Source organism: Leptidea sinapis, chromosome 6 (assembly GCF_905404315.1).
Source record: "Leptidea sinapis chromosome 6, ilLepSina1.1, whole genome shotgun sequence".
NCBI classification, from domain to species: domain Eukaryota; kingdom Metazoa; phylum Arthropoda; class Insecta; order Lepidoptera; family Pieridae; genus Leptidea; species Leptidea sinapis.
The window spans coordinates 15,753,833-15,771,110 of NC_066270.1; the positions used below are offsets into that span (position 1 = coordinate 15,753,833).

The 17,278-nt window shown below is 37.4% G+C and overlaps 1 protein-coding gene across 2 annotated transcripts in view; it reads right to left on the reverse strand.

Moving 5' to 3' along the window:
• LOC126964835 (terpene synthase-like) overlaps positions 1–17,278 on the reverse strand; it is an 85,048-nt gene that overhangs the window by 32,282 nt on the left and 35,488 nt on the right. The window contains exons 5-9 of one of the 2 annotated variants that reach the window (XM_050808145.1): positions 16,769–16,908; positions 15,523–15,561; positions 11,866–11,968; positions 11,312–11,439; positions 9,653–9,758 (exon numbers count right to left, since the gene is read on the reverse strand). In XM_050808145.1, the coding sequence (XP_050664102.1) occupies positions 9,696–9,758; positions 11,312–11,439; positions 11,866–11,968; positions 15,523–15,561; positions 16,769–16,908 (473 nt within the window). In that variant the 3' untranslated portion in view covers positions 9,653–9,695. Of the gene's footprint in view, positions 1–9,652; positions 9,759–11,311; positions 11,440–11,865; positions 11,969–15,522; positions 15,562–16,768; positions 16,909–17,278 lie in introns of those variants that run through there. The other variant, XM_050808146.1, reaches the window with a different exon arrangement.

Genomic DNA, 17,278 nt, shown 5'->3' on the forward strand with positions numbered 1-17,278 from the left:
TCAGTTCAGTTAGCATTAATCATTTGCCATGGACGGACGGAAGCTAATGTTGTTGGAAAATTCATATCTTAAATATGAGATATTGAAGAAGTGTATAAAGCAGAGAAGTGGAACTAATACTGTGTACTTAGAAAGGCAAACTCATGGGGAATTTCATAATTTGTACCAGGATTTACGTACTCAACCCCTGTTGTTCAAGGACTATTGTCGAATGTTACCTACAACGTTTGACTATATTGTACAAGCCATTAAACCTGTTCTGCAATTTACTACAACAAATTTTCAGGAACCTATTTCTGTAGAAGAACGACTTATGGTGACTTTGAGGTAAGAAAACTATGAAATAATAAACTATGAAATAAATGTTAGAGATTATATATAATATTAATTAAGCTTAATTAGTAAGTATGTACATAATTGCAATACTTTCACAAAGATGTGTAATAGCCATGTTGTTGAGCACTGGATTGTGGTGGGTTTAACTTTGACAGCTCCATTAGAAGAAGCTCCTGCATCTGCGTTCTAAAATGTAATTTGTTGAGTGATGGCAACTGTTTCATGTAAGGTAATATTGATTTGAACCAAAGAAGGTCGTCGTCAGTATTATCTGATTGATCTTCGCGAAGAATTTTCATTTTTTCTCTCTCAATATCGAGAAATGCTTCGAGACTTATATCTTTTCTTTTGCGTATTTGCCTTGTGATAGCTGGCAACGAGGATGAAGGCGAAGGACCTGGCAACGAGGGCGAACGTGGACGATCTTGTCGAAGGCTGTTATCTATGGACATGTTCTGTGGTATTTCTTCTAAAATAGACGCAGATTCAGGGAGCTGGGTGTTGTCATTGTCAGATGCGATAATGTAGGACGTTCTTGGATAGCAATAATAAGATGTTCTACTTCCGACATTACTACTTAATTTTTGCTTGAAAAAAAATATGGCTGACGCGTCCACTTCGCGCGAAAATATCAAGCCAACTGATCGCGTTCGCTTCATTTCGCGCCGCTCCGCGCCGCTCCGCACCGTACCCCACGTGCGTTTGGTCACGTAGGCCACTTCAATAGGTTTCGAATGTTTGTTGTTTTCGCGCCGCCTCGCGTTCGCGTTGATTCGCCCACGTAGGACACCGCGTCACTACGGACCGGCTAACATCGTGTATGTAGCAGATCATCTCACTCACAAAAACAAACTGTTGCTAAAGCGCGCCCGAAAATTGAAGCTTGAAAATAACTATAGCTTCTTATGGGCGTGACGGCAAGATTCTAATGAGAAAAAACGAAAAATCTTTGGCATAATAGATGAATTAGATCTTATTGGAACGAAGTTCCTTACGTTAGGCTTGGAGGGATAGGGATTTTGCTGCGCGACCGAACTGAAAAAAATGTGATAGTAAAGCCGTAAGAATAAAATCCGTGGAAAAAAGTGCGTGACAGTCGTTATTTCTATTTTTCTATTTCTATGTAATTTTATGTTGTCAAACAAATATAAAGAGACATATTTTGTTATTTTAGTTGATAATTTGAATTACGATGTTTTTTTATTTTAAGTAATTTATTATTTCCTAAAATACTGAATTTCCTAAATACTTTCTTGTACTTAAATAAAAACTAATCAGCAAAATTTAAGAGAAAAATCAAGAAAACCTACATAAAATTGAGCACGATTTTTTTTGCAATTTGTGTCGATTCTACATTAGCCGAAGGAACTTCGTTCCTACCTGGTGTCCCACGACACTACATAATTTTTTTAATATTAAGTGACTATTTATAGAAGAAAACATTTTAGTGAAAACCAAGTTTTACATGCATTTACTTATATTTTCATTGATAATTAAGTTCTTTTCATAATGTTTAGATATAGTTTTTTGTGTATTTTACTTTCTGAAATTACATTTGTATTAATTATGTATATTTACAAGATGCGATCGTTGGTATTGCACTTTCTAATATGTGTTTAAAAAAATGTGCTCATTTACCTTATATAATATAATAATATTGACACACTTTTTACACAAATTATCTTGCCCCAAGTTAAGCATATATAGCCTGTGTTATGGGTTACAAGACAACGATATATTTAATACAATATACTTACTGAATACTAATTGGAAGCATGATTGAGCTGTCACGCAGAACATACTACTGATCCATATTTTAATTCTGTTTCAGATTATTTTCGCTGCAAATCAGCGCTTGCTGTCCCATCCCAGCCTCAGAAAGTGGTGCTGCATCGGTACAAGTGTTGGTGTGTCGGTGTGGCTACCCATCACAATGTTTTAGGATAGTATATTTCCTAAGTATTTTTGTCCTGTTAATATAGTTGCTAAGGTATTTATTGTTTTCAGATTTGTCTTCTGCACATAGCAACGCGCAGTTCGTGTCATTCGAGGACCAATAGCTGAGCTTGTTTGTGAAGTGACTGTTAAATGGACCAATAGTGAATAGTGAATTAATGAGTGATAATAATCAAAATATAAACAATGTTTGTAGCCAAGCCAGTGATCTTGTGAAATGTGACCTATGCTCTCCTACACGTTATTTTAGAGGTGCAAGAGGCTTAAAAATTCACACCGGTAAAAAGCACAGTTCCGCGTTAGTTTCGGATATACCTTGCCCTCGACAAATAACGCATATCATGTTACAACAAATTTTTCGGAATTATTAGGAAAATTAAAGAATTCGGTTCCAGTAGTAAAGCGAATTCCAAAAGGGGCTCGCATTACTGTTGCAACTGCACTCTCCAAAGTCATTCGATCTACAGTAAACCAAAATTCAAAAGATAGTTGGGAGCATTTGTTCATGTTCGCATATTCAACTTTACATGTAAAAAAAGATGACCACAGTTCACTCACACAGAAAATAAAATCTAATTGTTCTGACCGAAATATCTTTGGCAATATTTTAAATAGTAACCAAAATTCAAAATTCACCATTTTTCGAAAAGTAGAACAGAAAGTTAATGACGGTGACGTGAAAGGTGCTGCATCTATACTTTTTTCAAATGATATCCTGGCACCCGACTCAAATGAAACACTTTTGGCTTTACAAAGTAAACACCCATCACCAGATGCTAATTGTGTTATTCCGGAACCATCTTTTTCCGATAATCATATACGGGCTAATGATGGTGATGTACTAAAAGCAATAATGTCCTTTAAGACTGGTTCTGCCGGCGGCCCCGATGGACTGACACCCCAGCATCTTAAAGATCTGGTATGTCCTTCCACGGGGGATGCGGGTAGAGCGTTGCTTGAGGACATTGTTCTCTTAGAAATGCTTTCTGGAAAAGTTAATACCGAAATTACCGAAATTTTATATGGTGCGAATATATGTGCTCTTAAGAAAAAATATGGTGGTATTCGTCCTATAGCCGTGGGCTGCACATTTCGACGCCTTGTTTCTAAAATTTGTTGTAAACATATTTCTCCTTTCCTATCAACTATATTCATTCCAACTCAGTTGGGTTTCGGCTGCAAAAGTGGTTGCGAAGCTGCAGTCCACGCTGCGCGAACTTTTTTGGAGAGGAACTCTGGTGATGTCATTTTAAAATTAGATGTGAAAAATGCTTTTAACTCTGTTGATAGGGGAGCTCTGCTGAGAGAAGTTAAAAATTCAATTCCTTCAATCTATCATTATATTTGGCAATGTTATAGTAAACCATCCAAATTATTATTCAAAAATCATAATATTTGGTCTTCTGTTAGCTGTCAACAAGGCGACCCTCTTGGTCCAGCAATATTTAGCCTTGCCATTCATTCCGCCATAACAAAACTAAAATCAAAATTTAATGTTTGGTACTTGGATGATGATACTTTGGGTGGTGAAGTGGACTCTGTTTTAGATGATTTGAAAGTTGTAATAGAAAGTTTTAACTCAATCGGCCTTTAGTTAAATTTTTCGAAATGCGAGCTTTTTATCGGCGAAAATTTCCAAATTTCAGACCGGGTTGATATTACCAATAAATTTAATGTTCTGGCCCCCAATATTAAAGTTTTGGATAAGAATTCACTTGACCTTCTCGGAGCGCCATTATTTCCTGTTTCAATTCCAACGATCTTAAACGATCACATTAAAAAATTTAATAACGTTTCGGACAGATTATTGAAAATTAATTCTCATATGGCCTTAACTATTATTCGGTCTTGTTTATTTGTTCCAAAATTTACGTACCTCTTAAGGTCTAGCCCGCTATGGAAATTTCCAAATTTGCTTGATGTGATTGATATTTCACTTAAAAATATATTAGAAACCGTTTTGAATTGCGCGTTTACAGATCGTGCATGGTCTCAAGCCTCTTTACCGATACGGTTTGGTCGTTTGGGTACTCGCAAAGTTTCGGGCGTTGCCTTACCAGCATTTCTATCTTCAGGTCATAGTGCGCAGCCTTTGGTTACTAGAATTGTAAATCATGTACCAGGTAACTCAGAGATTGTGTATTTGAACGAAGCTAACAATGCTTGGCTAAATATTGCAAACATTCAAAATTTTCCAGACGGTTTAAAGTGTCAAAAAGCATGGGACGCACTTCTTTGTAAGTCAGCCTTTGATGATCTTTTGATCTCATCTACTGACATAACAGAGCGTGCTCGTCTTTTGGCCGTGACACAAAATGAGTCGGGCTTTTGGTTACAAGCCTTGCCTTCTGCGCCGATTGGAACGCTACTTGACAATATGACATTGTCAATATGCGTATCACTCCGGCTAGGTATAAAACTGAATGAACCACATCAATGTAGATGTGGCGTTCAGGTAGATGCTCTTGGACGCCACGGGTTATCCTGCCTAAAATCGGCAGGCTGTATTAGTCGTCACGCCAGCATTAATGAAGTCATCCGCAGGGCATTTGCCGCTCTTAATATACCAGCTGTTTTAGAGCCAAATGGTATTACCCGCCGCGATGGCAAGCGTCCTGATGGAATGACGCTGGTGGCTTGGGCACGGGGAAGGGCGCTGGTGTGGGACGCTACTTGCGTCGACACTCTGGCTCCTTCTCATGTCCAAGTTACGTCAGTTGGTGCTGGGGCTGCTGCTTCGACTGCCGAAGACAGCAAGCGTCGCAAATATGTTGGTCTCAGTGAGTCATACATCTTTGTGCCGTTTGGTGTCGAGACACTTGGCCCGTGGAGCCCAGAGGCGCGGAAAATCTTCAAAATACTATCTTCGCGCCTCAATAAGGCTACTGGAAACCCAAGCTAATTTTATGTAGTCGTAGTATTGTAAATATAGTTATAAGATTTGTTTTGATTATATACTTACTTAAACATACATAAATTGATATAAACATACATAAATACATATAAACACCCATGACTCGGAAACAAACATCCATATACATCATATAAATGCTTGCACGTACCTTATATAGCGGAACAATTATTAAGCAGACTTAACTATTATACGTAGTTATACGTATTTGTTATATTTATTTTAAAATAAAAATGCTTCTCGTTTTCAACATAATATATTATCAGAATGTTAGAGGACTGCGCACCCAATCTTATGATTTTTTCATATTAGTGACAATTCGTTATAGTGACTATGACATTGTATGTCTGACAGAGACTTGGTTACCGGCTCCAGTCCCGGAGCACATGTCCGCAGCACTATTGGGGAATGCCATCGGGCCATCAGCGCGATTTGTGAATGTCCAAGGTGAGAAGTGCCTTAAGCACGGCGCCATGCCGGATTTTTACCTCCGGCATGTATAACTCGCACCGCGGAATATGCGGTGGTGGTGAACCTTGGTCATCCAGAGTCGAGTTGTACGTGAAGAGGGGGCCCAGGAGATCAGCTTTCTCTTTCGCGTCATGGGCCAGTCAGTCATCGTCCCTGTGCAGTGGCAGAATAGCTGACTGGCAAAAGTTTCCTTGGACAGCCTGCGAGCGACCAGAACGCACGAGTTCCCGAGGGAAGGGCGTGCAAGTCTCTTGGCAATTCTGCCAATGTTCTTCGACTTCGCCTCAGCAATAACTCTTTTGAAGGACCTGGAGGCATGATTAAAGTGTTTTTTAAGTTCGCTGGAATTCACATCCTTAGATACCACCGCATTGACCCAAGCCTGAGAGCACTCCTGCTTTCGGCGAGTGGCCATTTTGCAGGAGCGGTCAAACCAGGGTTGGGAACTGCCACCAATAGGCATAGAGGAGGATGGAATAATGAGTTCCATACCTTGCAGTACCACATCAGCAACAGCGTCAGCAGCGGCATCTGTATCACTCAGCGAAAAACAGATCTGCCTTCACGAGTAGGATGCAAAAAAAACCGCATCTCATTCCACTCTGCTGACCTAAAGGGCCACACGCGGCGACAACCTAAGAAGAGGGGCCGTGTTAGGCGCGTGATCGGCACGGTGCTTCGGATCAGGCAGTGGTCCGACGACCCCAGAGGAGCATCAACGGAAACTAGGAAGCCGTCCGAGCCAGGTCAACAGAAGGTCCAACAGTGAAGGTGTATCTGGGACTCGCGTTGGCGCAATAACCAGTTGCGTAAGACCATAAATTAAGGCGAAGTCGTGAACAGATCTCCCTGCATGATAGGTGGTACGTGGGCCAAGCCATTCGGCGTGGTGGACGTTAAAATCGCCAAGAAACACGATCCCTGCAGTGGAGATCTACTCCAACACGGAATCTGTAGCCATTTGGATGTACTCGAGGAGCCGGTCAGTCTCTGCGTTACCGCTATGGGACTTATACAGGCATGTGTAGATTAGCGGATGGTCGTCGCAGTCAACACGCAGCCAGATAATAGAACAAACATCCTCCCTGACGTAAGCGCATACTCCAGCCCGTGGTATAAAGGAGTGTTCCAAATTTTACCCCGGGTAGGAAAGGTAAGATGTATCAGCCAGAGAGGATATCTGTGTCTCGGTTAAGCAGGGCCGGCTTCAGGTGGAAGAGGGCGGCATTTAAATTTGATCGAAGCCCCCTGATGTTGCAAAAGTCCTCAGCGAATGTAGAGGAGGGTGGTTTGAACCTCCTGCTCTGTTTGCCCTCTCCAGAATACGCGGGGCGGCCTGAGCATCCACTATCAGGTACAGGTCCTAATTTTGGACGCCTAGGGAGGGATTCTCCAGGACTATATAGCCTGGTACCCTTCTGGAGTAGTATATTTTTAATCCATGCTGCCATTGGTATTTGTAGGCTTACGGATACCCCACTCACCGGACGAAACACAGCGACAAAGCCGCTATTACACGTCGGTTTCGAATGGTTTCTCCGGGCCTGCCGGTCTAATTCGGTTGTGTCCTTTAGGATCCAACATGGCACTACTACTCATAAACATATATTGGGGGCCATTTCGGACCCCAAATGTACATACCTCTTTCACTAATAACTGTAGAGTGACACGCATCCGTCATCCGCCGCACACCGCGACGTAAAGTGATTAGCTAGCTAGCGTGCGGGAGTGGAGGTACTTACACTGCATAGTTATGATACGAAATATAATATATTGGGGTTAATTTGGACCCCGATACCAGCTTTAGTTAAGGTTACATGCTTTGCTCTTTTTTTTGAAGATCCCTCAGTCGTACCCTCCTCCTCGCAAAATGCCAGACGTCAACGTGATGAGTGTGGTATTTAGCACTTTGTAACGATACTTCGGACATTATGAATTTATATAAAAACTTCAAATTGAGGTGGCAAGAAGAGAAATAGGTTATTATTATTATACCCACTTAATTAGTAAATTATATTATGTATTCATATTAATCTTTAGTCCATACCGGTCTGTACATAGTGATTTTGCCTCTCGCTGATACGTTGGTATGCCTACGCGCTGTATTGACATATTTTCTGTAGCGTTCTTCCTTGTTCGAAATATTAATTATAATGATAATATAATAATAAAGCCCTTACTTTAATCCAACTACATTATAACTATGTTCATTTTGTGAATATAATGTTTTGTTAGTAAGTAGGTATGTCTGTTTGTATGATATATTTTGGTTAAATATAAGACCTCTCTTCCTCCTCATAAAGTTTTCGGTATGGAATAACGGTTTCGAAAAACCTTACCTTTAGTTTTATTCTTATTTCTTCAAGTAGTAATTTATTACCACGATTTTGCCAAAAATAAAGTTGGGCCGACGATACTACCAATATAAGTTATCTAAATTGTTTTTTCTAAGCCTGGCGCAACATGTGAAACTGTAAGATTATGCCATCGTAACATACCATGTTTATACGCAAATAAAGAATTTGATTGATTGATTGATTTGAGATTACTAAAACGTATCCCTAGTTAGACTTGGCTTACGTACATCTTAAAATTCAAAAAGGGAACCTTAAACCTTGAAATTAGATCACATTTATATTAATGGAACTCTATAAACTACTAGAACATACATATTTGTACAGTTAATTATCAATATATTATTATATATATATCTATATATTTATTATGTTGGTATCAAGATTTAGTACAGTACAATACAAGCGACTTTTCTCATTATTTTCTATGGCACTTCCGTCTCTTGAACGCAGTGGTTTAATTCTCTTAGGTTCACTATTTCATTATGAATATTGGGTTAAAATTATCGCAATAGGAATACATAGAATTACCAAATAACCCTGTGTAGCCGGCTGCCAGAACGAGACACAGCTGCAGCGGAGCGTAGTAATAGGGTTCAAGCTTACTAAAAATAGATAATAATATAATAATAATTAATATAATTGTGGCCTATACATACACTTACACATACACTATACCTATTCATACACTTACTCAACATAACTTATTCTAGTAATAAGTATCTACTTACTACTTATTATCACTAATTATCTATTATCTATGATATATATTTTATTACACTAGAAAAACAACAATAATATGTATATTACTTAAGAATATTACAAAATTACTTAACTGTATTAATTACTACACGCTTACACACAAACATACAGAATAATATTTACAATAATACAACATTAAATATTAAGTTTTGTGCAGTGGAAAGCCACCACTGGCAACCGGTGAATATTGCGCCCGCGCAGAACTAATATCGTTCAACGACCCGCGTCCGCGCCGGAACAGCAGTCGAGTCTCGATCATTAGCAGTGAAGCCCGTGTCTCTTGTCTATAGAACGTAGCTACTGTGTAACTGTCAAGTTGTCATATCTGTACCTGTAATTACTGTGTTTTCTCATGTCGTTGTTTAACTTCATGTGTGTATCAGTGTACTTAATGTGTGTGTAGTAAGTAGATTAATCTGTTATTGTGTTAGATTTATTTATTATATGTACATATTTTATACACAAGTCATTAGGTACATATTTTTCTGTTTATTATCCTAGAGCCGAATGGTTTTTCACGGCGATTTAACCTGATGACATTACGTTGACTCCCTGGAGTTGAGGAAACCTGGTGTGGGATGCGACTGGTGTGAAACTGTTGAAAACCTAAAGCTTGTATCTTTCGGGGTGGAGACTGGATATGATGGGCTGATACGGTTCATCAACACAAAAATTCATAACAGTTATCCAGGTCTCGTACCGACCTGTGTCTCTGAGCATACAGAGAAGTAACCTTGCCAGCTTCATGGGTACAATACCTTTCGACTGCGATAATGTTATTTACTATTTATACTTAGAAATTGTATAATTGATTATTTTATTTTATTAATATGGGTGATTTATGATTATAAAAAATCTGCAGTATTGTTTTGACAAATATTTTACTACAATACATATAATTACCATTACATAATATTTAAAGCATTCATAATTGCAATAAGTTCTGGATTACCACCCAACTTCTCAATCTGAAAATAAAATGAGAAGAAACTAAAATAAAGGTAAGGATATAACATTTTTATTCTCATCGCGCTATTTATAACATAGGTCCTTAAGAATCATTGAGAGCAAAATTCAAAGAAATTAACATCTCGACTGTTGCTTCTCAATATATTCTTGATAATGTAATGTATGTTCATAGGCACATAAGTGAATTTGCTAGAAACAGTCATAACCATAATGTTAACATCAGGAACAGACATAAACTTATAATGCCTACTACTCGGCTAAGTCGAGTAGTAGGCATTATAAGTAGTAAGTCTTTTGTGGGGCGATATAGGTATATGCTTTTACAACCAGATCCCAGAAAATGTTCAATACAAAAGTATTACATTATTCAAAATAATTGTTAAAAAAGTTAGTGTGGTAAAGGTTACTATAACATAAATGACTTTCTTAATGTTACCACAGATTGGGAATGGAGTGACCGCCCTCAGGCTATTAAATAATAATTTGAATTATGTTTCAATTCACCAATTTCACAGCGTCACAGTCTATCTAGATGTATATAATAATCTTTGGAGTTTTCATTAATTTATCTTTATTCTGTCTTGATAATTCCCAAAATGATATTTTAATAATTAGTTTTGTGTTACATGCATTGATAGTGGTAATCACTTATTACCTAGTGACTGCATTACCAGTGGGAGACAAGGTACGACAGTGTTACTCTTTTTTTATTCGCGTTATTCTGTTTTGGGTCTAAGGGCACCATTATAGCTAGTGAAATTACTGGGCAAATGAGACCTAACATCTTATGTCTCACGCTGACGAGCGCAGTTGTAGTACCACTCAGATTTATGGGTTCATTCATGAATCCTGAGCCGCACTGCACTGTAATGGCAGGACGTATCACCAACCATCAGGTAATCAGCAGGTCTAGCTAGTTTCGTTACATTATTCGCATAAATAAAAACGAGTGTGCTTTAGACCGTTCATTATCGGATACATCAGTAATAAATGTGGTTGATTGTAGGACTGAGACAATAGGCTTGTGGTATGAGAAATAAGATACATGAAGAAAGACAATGTGCGTGACACTGCTCTGTCTTGCAGATACAGACAGAGTGATACAGGCAATAGGCCTGCACTGTGTCTTACATATACGAAACGTAACTGGCTATGAGAGAAGAAACTGTGTGCTCGCACCTCTCACTCTTGCCCCTACACGTCACACTCACACTTCGTAACGCTCTCGTCACGCATTCATTACCTAATTCCCCACCCCATTCTTGGTGTGTAAAGAAGTTTTACTACAAAAACGGCTAGTCATTTGTCCTCCTATTGTTTTAAAAATTTAAATATAAGGAGAAGAAAAATTACGTGCCTGAATGAGTTAGTCAACTACTTTTTGCTATCATCAGGATCAGGAAGAGGTTCATCATTAATGATGACTAACAATTTATTTATAACAAGTACTGGACAGATTCTCAAACTAAGTTGAAACAAGTCGAACCTTGAAACCCATAAATGAAATCTATTACGGCCAATTTTAACATACGTGATAAATATGGAATCTCACCTCGTTTCGTATTTGGCGGTCAAGCTGACGCAGTCTTTCTCTCGTATACTCCATACTCCCAAGTGATTCAAGTACTGACACGCAGTACTGCTTTAGATTTATGTCTTTGGTGCGTTGCCGAAGAATATCTATTGTGTGAGTTAGGGATTTTTGATAGATCATAAAAACTACTCTATATTAAGTTTGCCGAATAAAATCAAGGTGCTACCGAAATCACTACGACCAACTGCTTCTTATATCAGTCAACTCATCATTACCACAAAGTCTCATAGAGAGACCACATGATTGCAGAAATACTATTTTGTCTTCGGCGCGGTTAACAACCCCACTAAATTGTTTCCTAAGAAGAGAAGATGACAGTTATCTCTTGAAGGTTCTAATCTCTGTCATCATATTATCATTAATCTTAGCTTACCGTGCAACGATTGCCCATGAACTTCGCACGGTTGGTTTAGTAGTTAAAGCGATGAGGCGAAGCCTCTCCTTTCTTGTGATAAAGTCAAAAACTTAATAATTATAACAAAGTATGAAAGCATAATATATAGAAAGGATACTAAGAACTGCTTCTCCACCAGGTTGCTTAGATGCGTGTATGATTGGTAGAGTGAACTTGCCTTCTGTTAAATCTTCACAAAAATTATATTTGTTGATCTGCTCCTGTAAGATATGAAAATAAATAAAATGAAAATCTAGTGATTTCCGTTATTTGGTGATGGTTGGAGATGCGAGTGTACCAAAATTTTGCAGCCATGAAATGACGTGATATGATCTTGTTGACTTTAACACGTACTTTAGGAATTATTACTGCTATCGTGAATAAGTCCATTAAATCTGGTGTTTTTCCGTACATTTGGAACGAAGCTTTGGTCAAACCTCTCCCTAAAATTAATCATCCAACTGCACTTAAAGATCTTCGGCCAATAAGTATCCTATGTTTTATATCCATTATTGTTTAAAAGGTAGTCTGCAAGCAATTGTCTGAATTTTTATGTAATTATAATATCTTGCCTCAAAAACAATCGGGGTTCCGGGCAAGCCGGAGTTCAGTTACTGCACTTTTGGATGTAGTTGATGATATTCTGGTGGGGCAGGATGTGGGGGAGGGAACTCTTCTTGCGTTACTAGACTCTTCTCGCGCGTTTGAAACTGTAAGCCATCCAATACTTCTTTCCAAGCTAGCTTACTATGGTGTCGACAGCCCCTCATTAAAATGGTTTTCCAGTCATTTAAGTGGGCGTTCGCAACGGGTCGAAATCACTGATTCCTCTGGTGTTAAACATTATTCCAGAGCTTCTTAGGTTGTTAGAAGAGTGCCGCAAGGCTCAATTCTGGGGCCAATCCTTTTTATTTTGTATTGCATGGATATAAGAAGTTGTTTCCGGAACTGTAAATTTCATATTTATGCTGACGACCTCCAAGCGTATATTACCTTCAATCTTAACGTACTTGTAGTATACAACAGCAGTTGTTTAACTGAATGAAGATCTGGATAGAATTGATTTATGGTCTCACAGAAACGGGTTAGTTCTAAATTCATCTAAACCAATATTTATGATTTTAGGTTCAAAAACTCAAATACAAGTTATTCGTGATAATTTACCTGTTAGTATTTCAGGTCGATGAAGCTCAGAATTTGGGTGTTTTGATGGATGGTAGACTGCAATTTCATAACCATGTGCTTGAGACTGTTAAAAGCTGTTACTACAGGTTAAAAGTTTTGTATAACGTGGGGCAATATTTAAGCGAGGAACTTAGGATTCTGTTATGCGAGTCACAGTGTAATATTTCACTATTTATTGTGCTTCGTGCTAATAGAGAATTAATAGTTAGTACACATTCGTGTGACAGGACTGTGCGTTAGTAGCGCTCTCTGGGTTTCCACGGAAGACCAGCGTATTGGATTCTTTCGAAACCACAACTATGCTGAGTTGGGGGCCCATTGGCGTCATTAGATCATAATTAGATTAGTATAACTTTAAGAACTATTAAAATATATATATATATATATATATATATATATATATATATATATATATATATATATATATATATATATATATATAATATGTATAATGACGTCAATAAACATTTTTTCTTTCTGTCTTTCTTTCAAATGACATGAAAAGGGTTTGGCATGAAAATGGATCAAGGTAGATATGGCTGGTTAACTATGCCAGTGGGGTTTCCTTGCACTGGATGCTGGATAGATGGATATCACAGAGAGACCTGTATTTCGGTTAAATGGGCGCCTTAGTCAGCTTGGAGCTTTTTTGATATTGGCAAGTTTGATAAAGTTGTATATTTCACAATTTAATCGAACATCTACTAAATAGAGTTCATTCATTATTTTCTATGTTACTCATACATTGTTTGTAGAAAAAATTAATAGATGGCTAGCGCTATAGTAGTCTATTTCGCGCAAACGAGATATGTAACGTTTTTGCCGTATGAAGTAGCTTTTAAGCTCTACAGTTTTTGTTCTTTATCAAAGTGTTTATATTATTTTAGTGTGAGTGTGTAGGGATTCCTCACCCAGGTAAATTTGTACTACTACACTGTACTACTACTACTACTGTACTTAGTACAGCGGGAATAGCAATCTACAAGAATAAAGGCCGGAAAACATTACAGGGCACTGTGCGACGTGTCGCTTAATGTCGCTTGACGGTACCTATCGCATTACAACTGTAGTAAGCAGAACCTCGCGTCATTTACATAGCACTTCGCGTGCGAGCAACTTTACAAGATGAGCGAAAGTGACAAGGTCATTATTTCTTTATTGTGTGCAGAAGAAGAACCAATTGGAAAATTGGAAAAGAAAAAAAATAACATGTCAAAGTCAAATAAACTTTATTGAATTAGGCTTAAACTAAGCGCTTTTGAATCGTCTCTATAAATATTTCTTTTAAATTACTGAATCTACCATAATGTTCGGAAAAAGTAGAGCTCTTGAGAAGAACATACAAGAAACACAACTGCCACTCTTTTCAATCAATAAAGTATTTTACAATGGCTGTAATATTTTTATGATGCTTAGTGCTGCGCATTGCAGCGCTGCGCAGCGCCGCGGTAATGGTAATGCGGCCCTAAAGGACTAAGAAGCCGAAGGAAGGGTTTGATGAAAATGTCGACGATGATTCGTTACGTGTACCCCACTGGGAGAAAATCGTGTTGTTAATTAGGGTAATAACTAATCTGGCCATAAGTTGTTTCGCAAATAAAAGTGCACTTCTTATGACGAAAATCATGTAATCTTGATAAAGCATATTATATGTATTGAACTATTGAAGTTTCAGCAATAAATAAAGAAGAATTCTATTTTATATGACCTTTATTGCAGGCATTTAATATGCCTGGATGAATATATGGATTTAAGCAATGTTTCAATGAGAAATTATTCATTGTTTGTTCAAGAGGTTCGATGTCGGAGTGTCGCTTTGAGATCTATAGAGGGTACGTAGACTTTACTTACGTCAGTAATTGCTGATGGTAAGCTTAGCACAGTTATTGATTTTGTTTTAATAATCATTCGCCAGCTGAAATTATACTAAGCCAAAGCTGTGACAACCCAATGTAACAGTCAAGTTCGCGTTTCATCACACTCAGCTAAGTTTTACATAAGTAAGTAGAGTCGAAATCAAATCAAAATCACTTTATTCATCACGGAATGACACTTATGAATGTCAAAAAAACATTTATTGTATTTACCACTATTTCGTAAAGGGTTGAGCTAAAGGGACTCTTTTAAATCAACATTTACATTTTCATCGTTTTACAAATCATTTCAATTACAATATATTATATAAAGTGATTCTACAAAAATACTCAAGACGTCTAAAACTCTCTATAGATCTAGCCTTAGGGTAGGCCGTGTCTTCTAATACATACCGAATTTTTTTTCTAATCCAATCCAAAAGGTTCAGATCGGGGGAAGACGGTGGCCCGTCTTCAGCTCATTTAAAGTCTGTAATGCTCCAAGCTTGGACAGTTCGTGCATTATGACAGGTGAGGTGCAGATTCTTGCAAGAAAGTCCGAGGTATATTATTTTTTAAAAGGATTTAAACTTGAAAAACAAATTGCCGGAAAATGATCGAAGTTTCCAACATAATAAAAAGTTTAAACATTTTAAGTTGCAACAATATTTAAGACCAGACTAGTTATAATCAAGTAAAATTAGAACTTTGGTTAATATTGAAAAAAATGTACTTACATTCCGACCATTATTAAATTTGGGCCACTCTTCTATCTCCTGTAAGAAATTTGTATTCAATCAAAAACTTAAATATATTATTATAAAAACCGAACAATTGCGTGTCTTACTAGCCCACCCGCCGAGACATCCATACAATTTTTTTAATGATTTAATTACAAATACATAGTTATCAGATTTTCCCTTATAATTGAAATGAAATTAAATAAAATTTCGATTCTATTGATACTGTCGAAAATACGTTTTTAGTGGCACAAATGGCCGTCTATTTTTTTACGTTAACTTGGAAGTTTAATTTCAAGCAACTCTATTAGAGCTTCAAGAGAGTGTAGACTTGAATATATTGTTTTAATATCAACTCGATACCTTTACGCGTTTCCGGTTTGGTTGAATGAATCTTCGTTGATGGTCTTGACACAGACTGACAAACAACAAAGTTATACTATAAAACTTCAGTTTTTTTCCTTTTGAGGAAAGGAAGCCTAAAAATGGATCTTTGAATCCTGAGACTAGTTGAAAGAAAGACTACCACAACGAACAAAAAATTTTCATTTATGGATTATAAGACTTGCTCTTGGGATAAGGATAAGAGAAAATCCGCAGGGGCTTAATCAAGACTCCTCGGTGGCCAGTTAATATCCCCGAGGTCTCACGGGGTTCAAATCTAGGACCCCTGTTATTGTTGATCTTCATTAGTCAACTTTTGGATAAAATTACTAACAAAGTATTTAATTATTTATTATAATGATTTCGAATTATGGACTCATAATATCAATCACAAAAGTTCTAAGTATCTAATCTAGAACTAAAGATTGTTATTTACTTCGGAATAAAGTTATACTTTAAATAGATGGTGTAAAAGTAACGACATGTCATTAATGTCTATGCATCAGCTTCCAATTAGCAGTATCAATATAGTCAAGGTGGGTGTTGTACGTTATTTAGCTGTGGTAAACAAAAATGGGATTGAGTCGAGCCATACCTGAGTATGAGGATTGCTTAGTTTATTTTGAACTTTGAATTTGAATTTGAAAAAAAAAAGTGTAGGAATCAAACATCCATGTTATTCTTAATCTGCTTATGATGCTCAGAGAGTGTTTAATTTTTCGAAACGTAAATGAAAAAAACGAAATATGAGAGCTTCCACAAATCAATGAATTTCTTTCTTGCAACGCAGAGAAAAATCAATGCAGATATGATGCAATTGTCACTAGAAAATGACTGAAGATAAATAATTATTTCATACCTCATTCTTCATCAGATTGCAATAGTCGTCTCGTATTTGGAAATACAGAGCAACAAGAAGCACGAGCTCAGTATAGTCATGATTGTTGTCGCTAAATAACTGCATTATCCTTGGTCCCATTGCTATCATGTGGCCTGTTTCTGAAACAATGTAGTATACACATGTACTAAATATATCTACATCAAGTACAACACATCATTAATAAGAAACCAAATACATTTATTGGCGATGAGAGTGCTGCAGACTTAATCCTTAGGTACAAATTAAAAAAAAATGTTTTGCGATTGCTCCGCTGGTCTTCCGGCTGTCAGCAGGCTATGTTTACTATACAGATATATAATAATAAACTCAGTGTCACCCCATAGGATGGCCTTCATGCGTTTGGCTTTACTAGACTAGATTTTTGTCCAAAATATTGGACATCGCTTTGGCATATGAATACCGATGGACAAGGGATAAGTGTAGAGAATACTTCCATCTCAAAAACCAGCAACGCGTCTCTTGACTTCT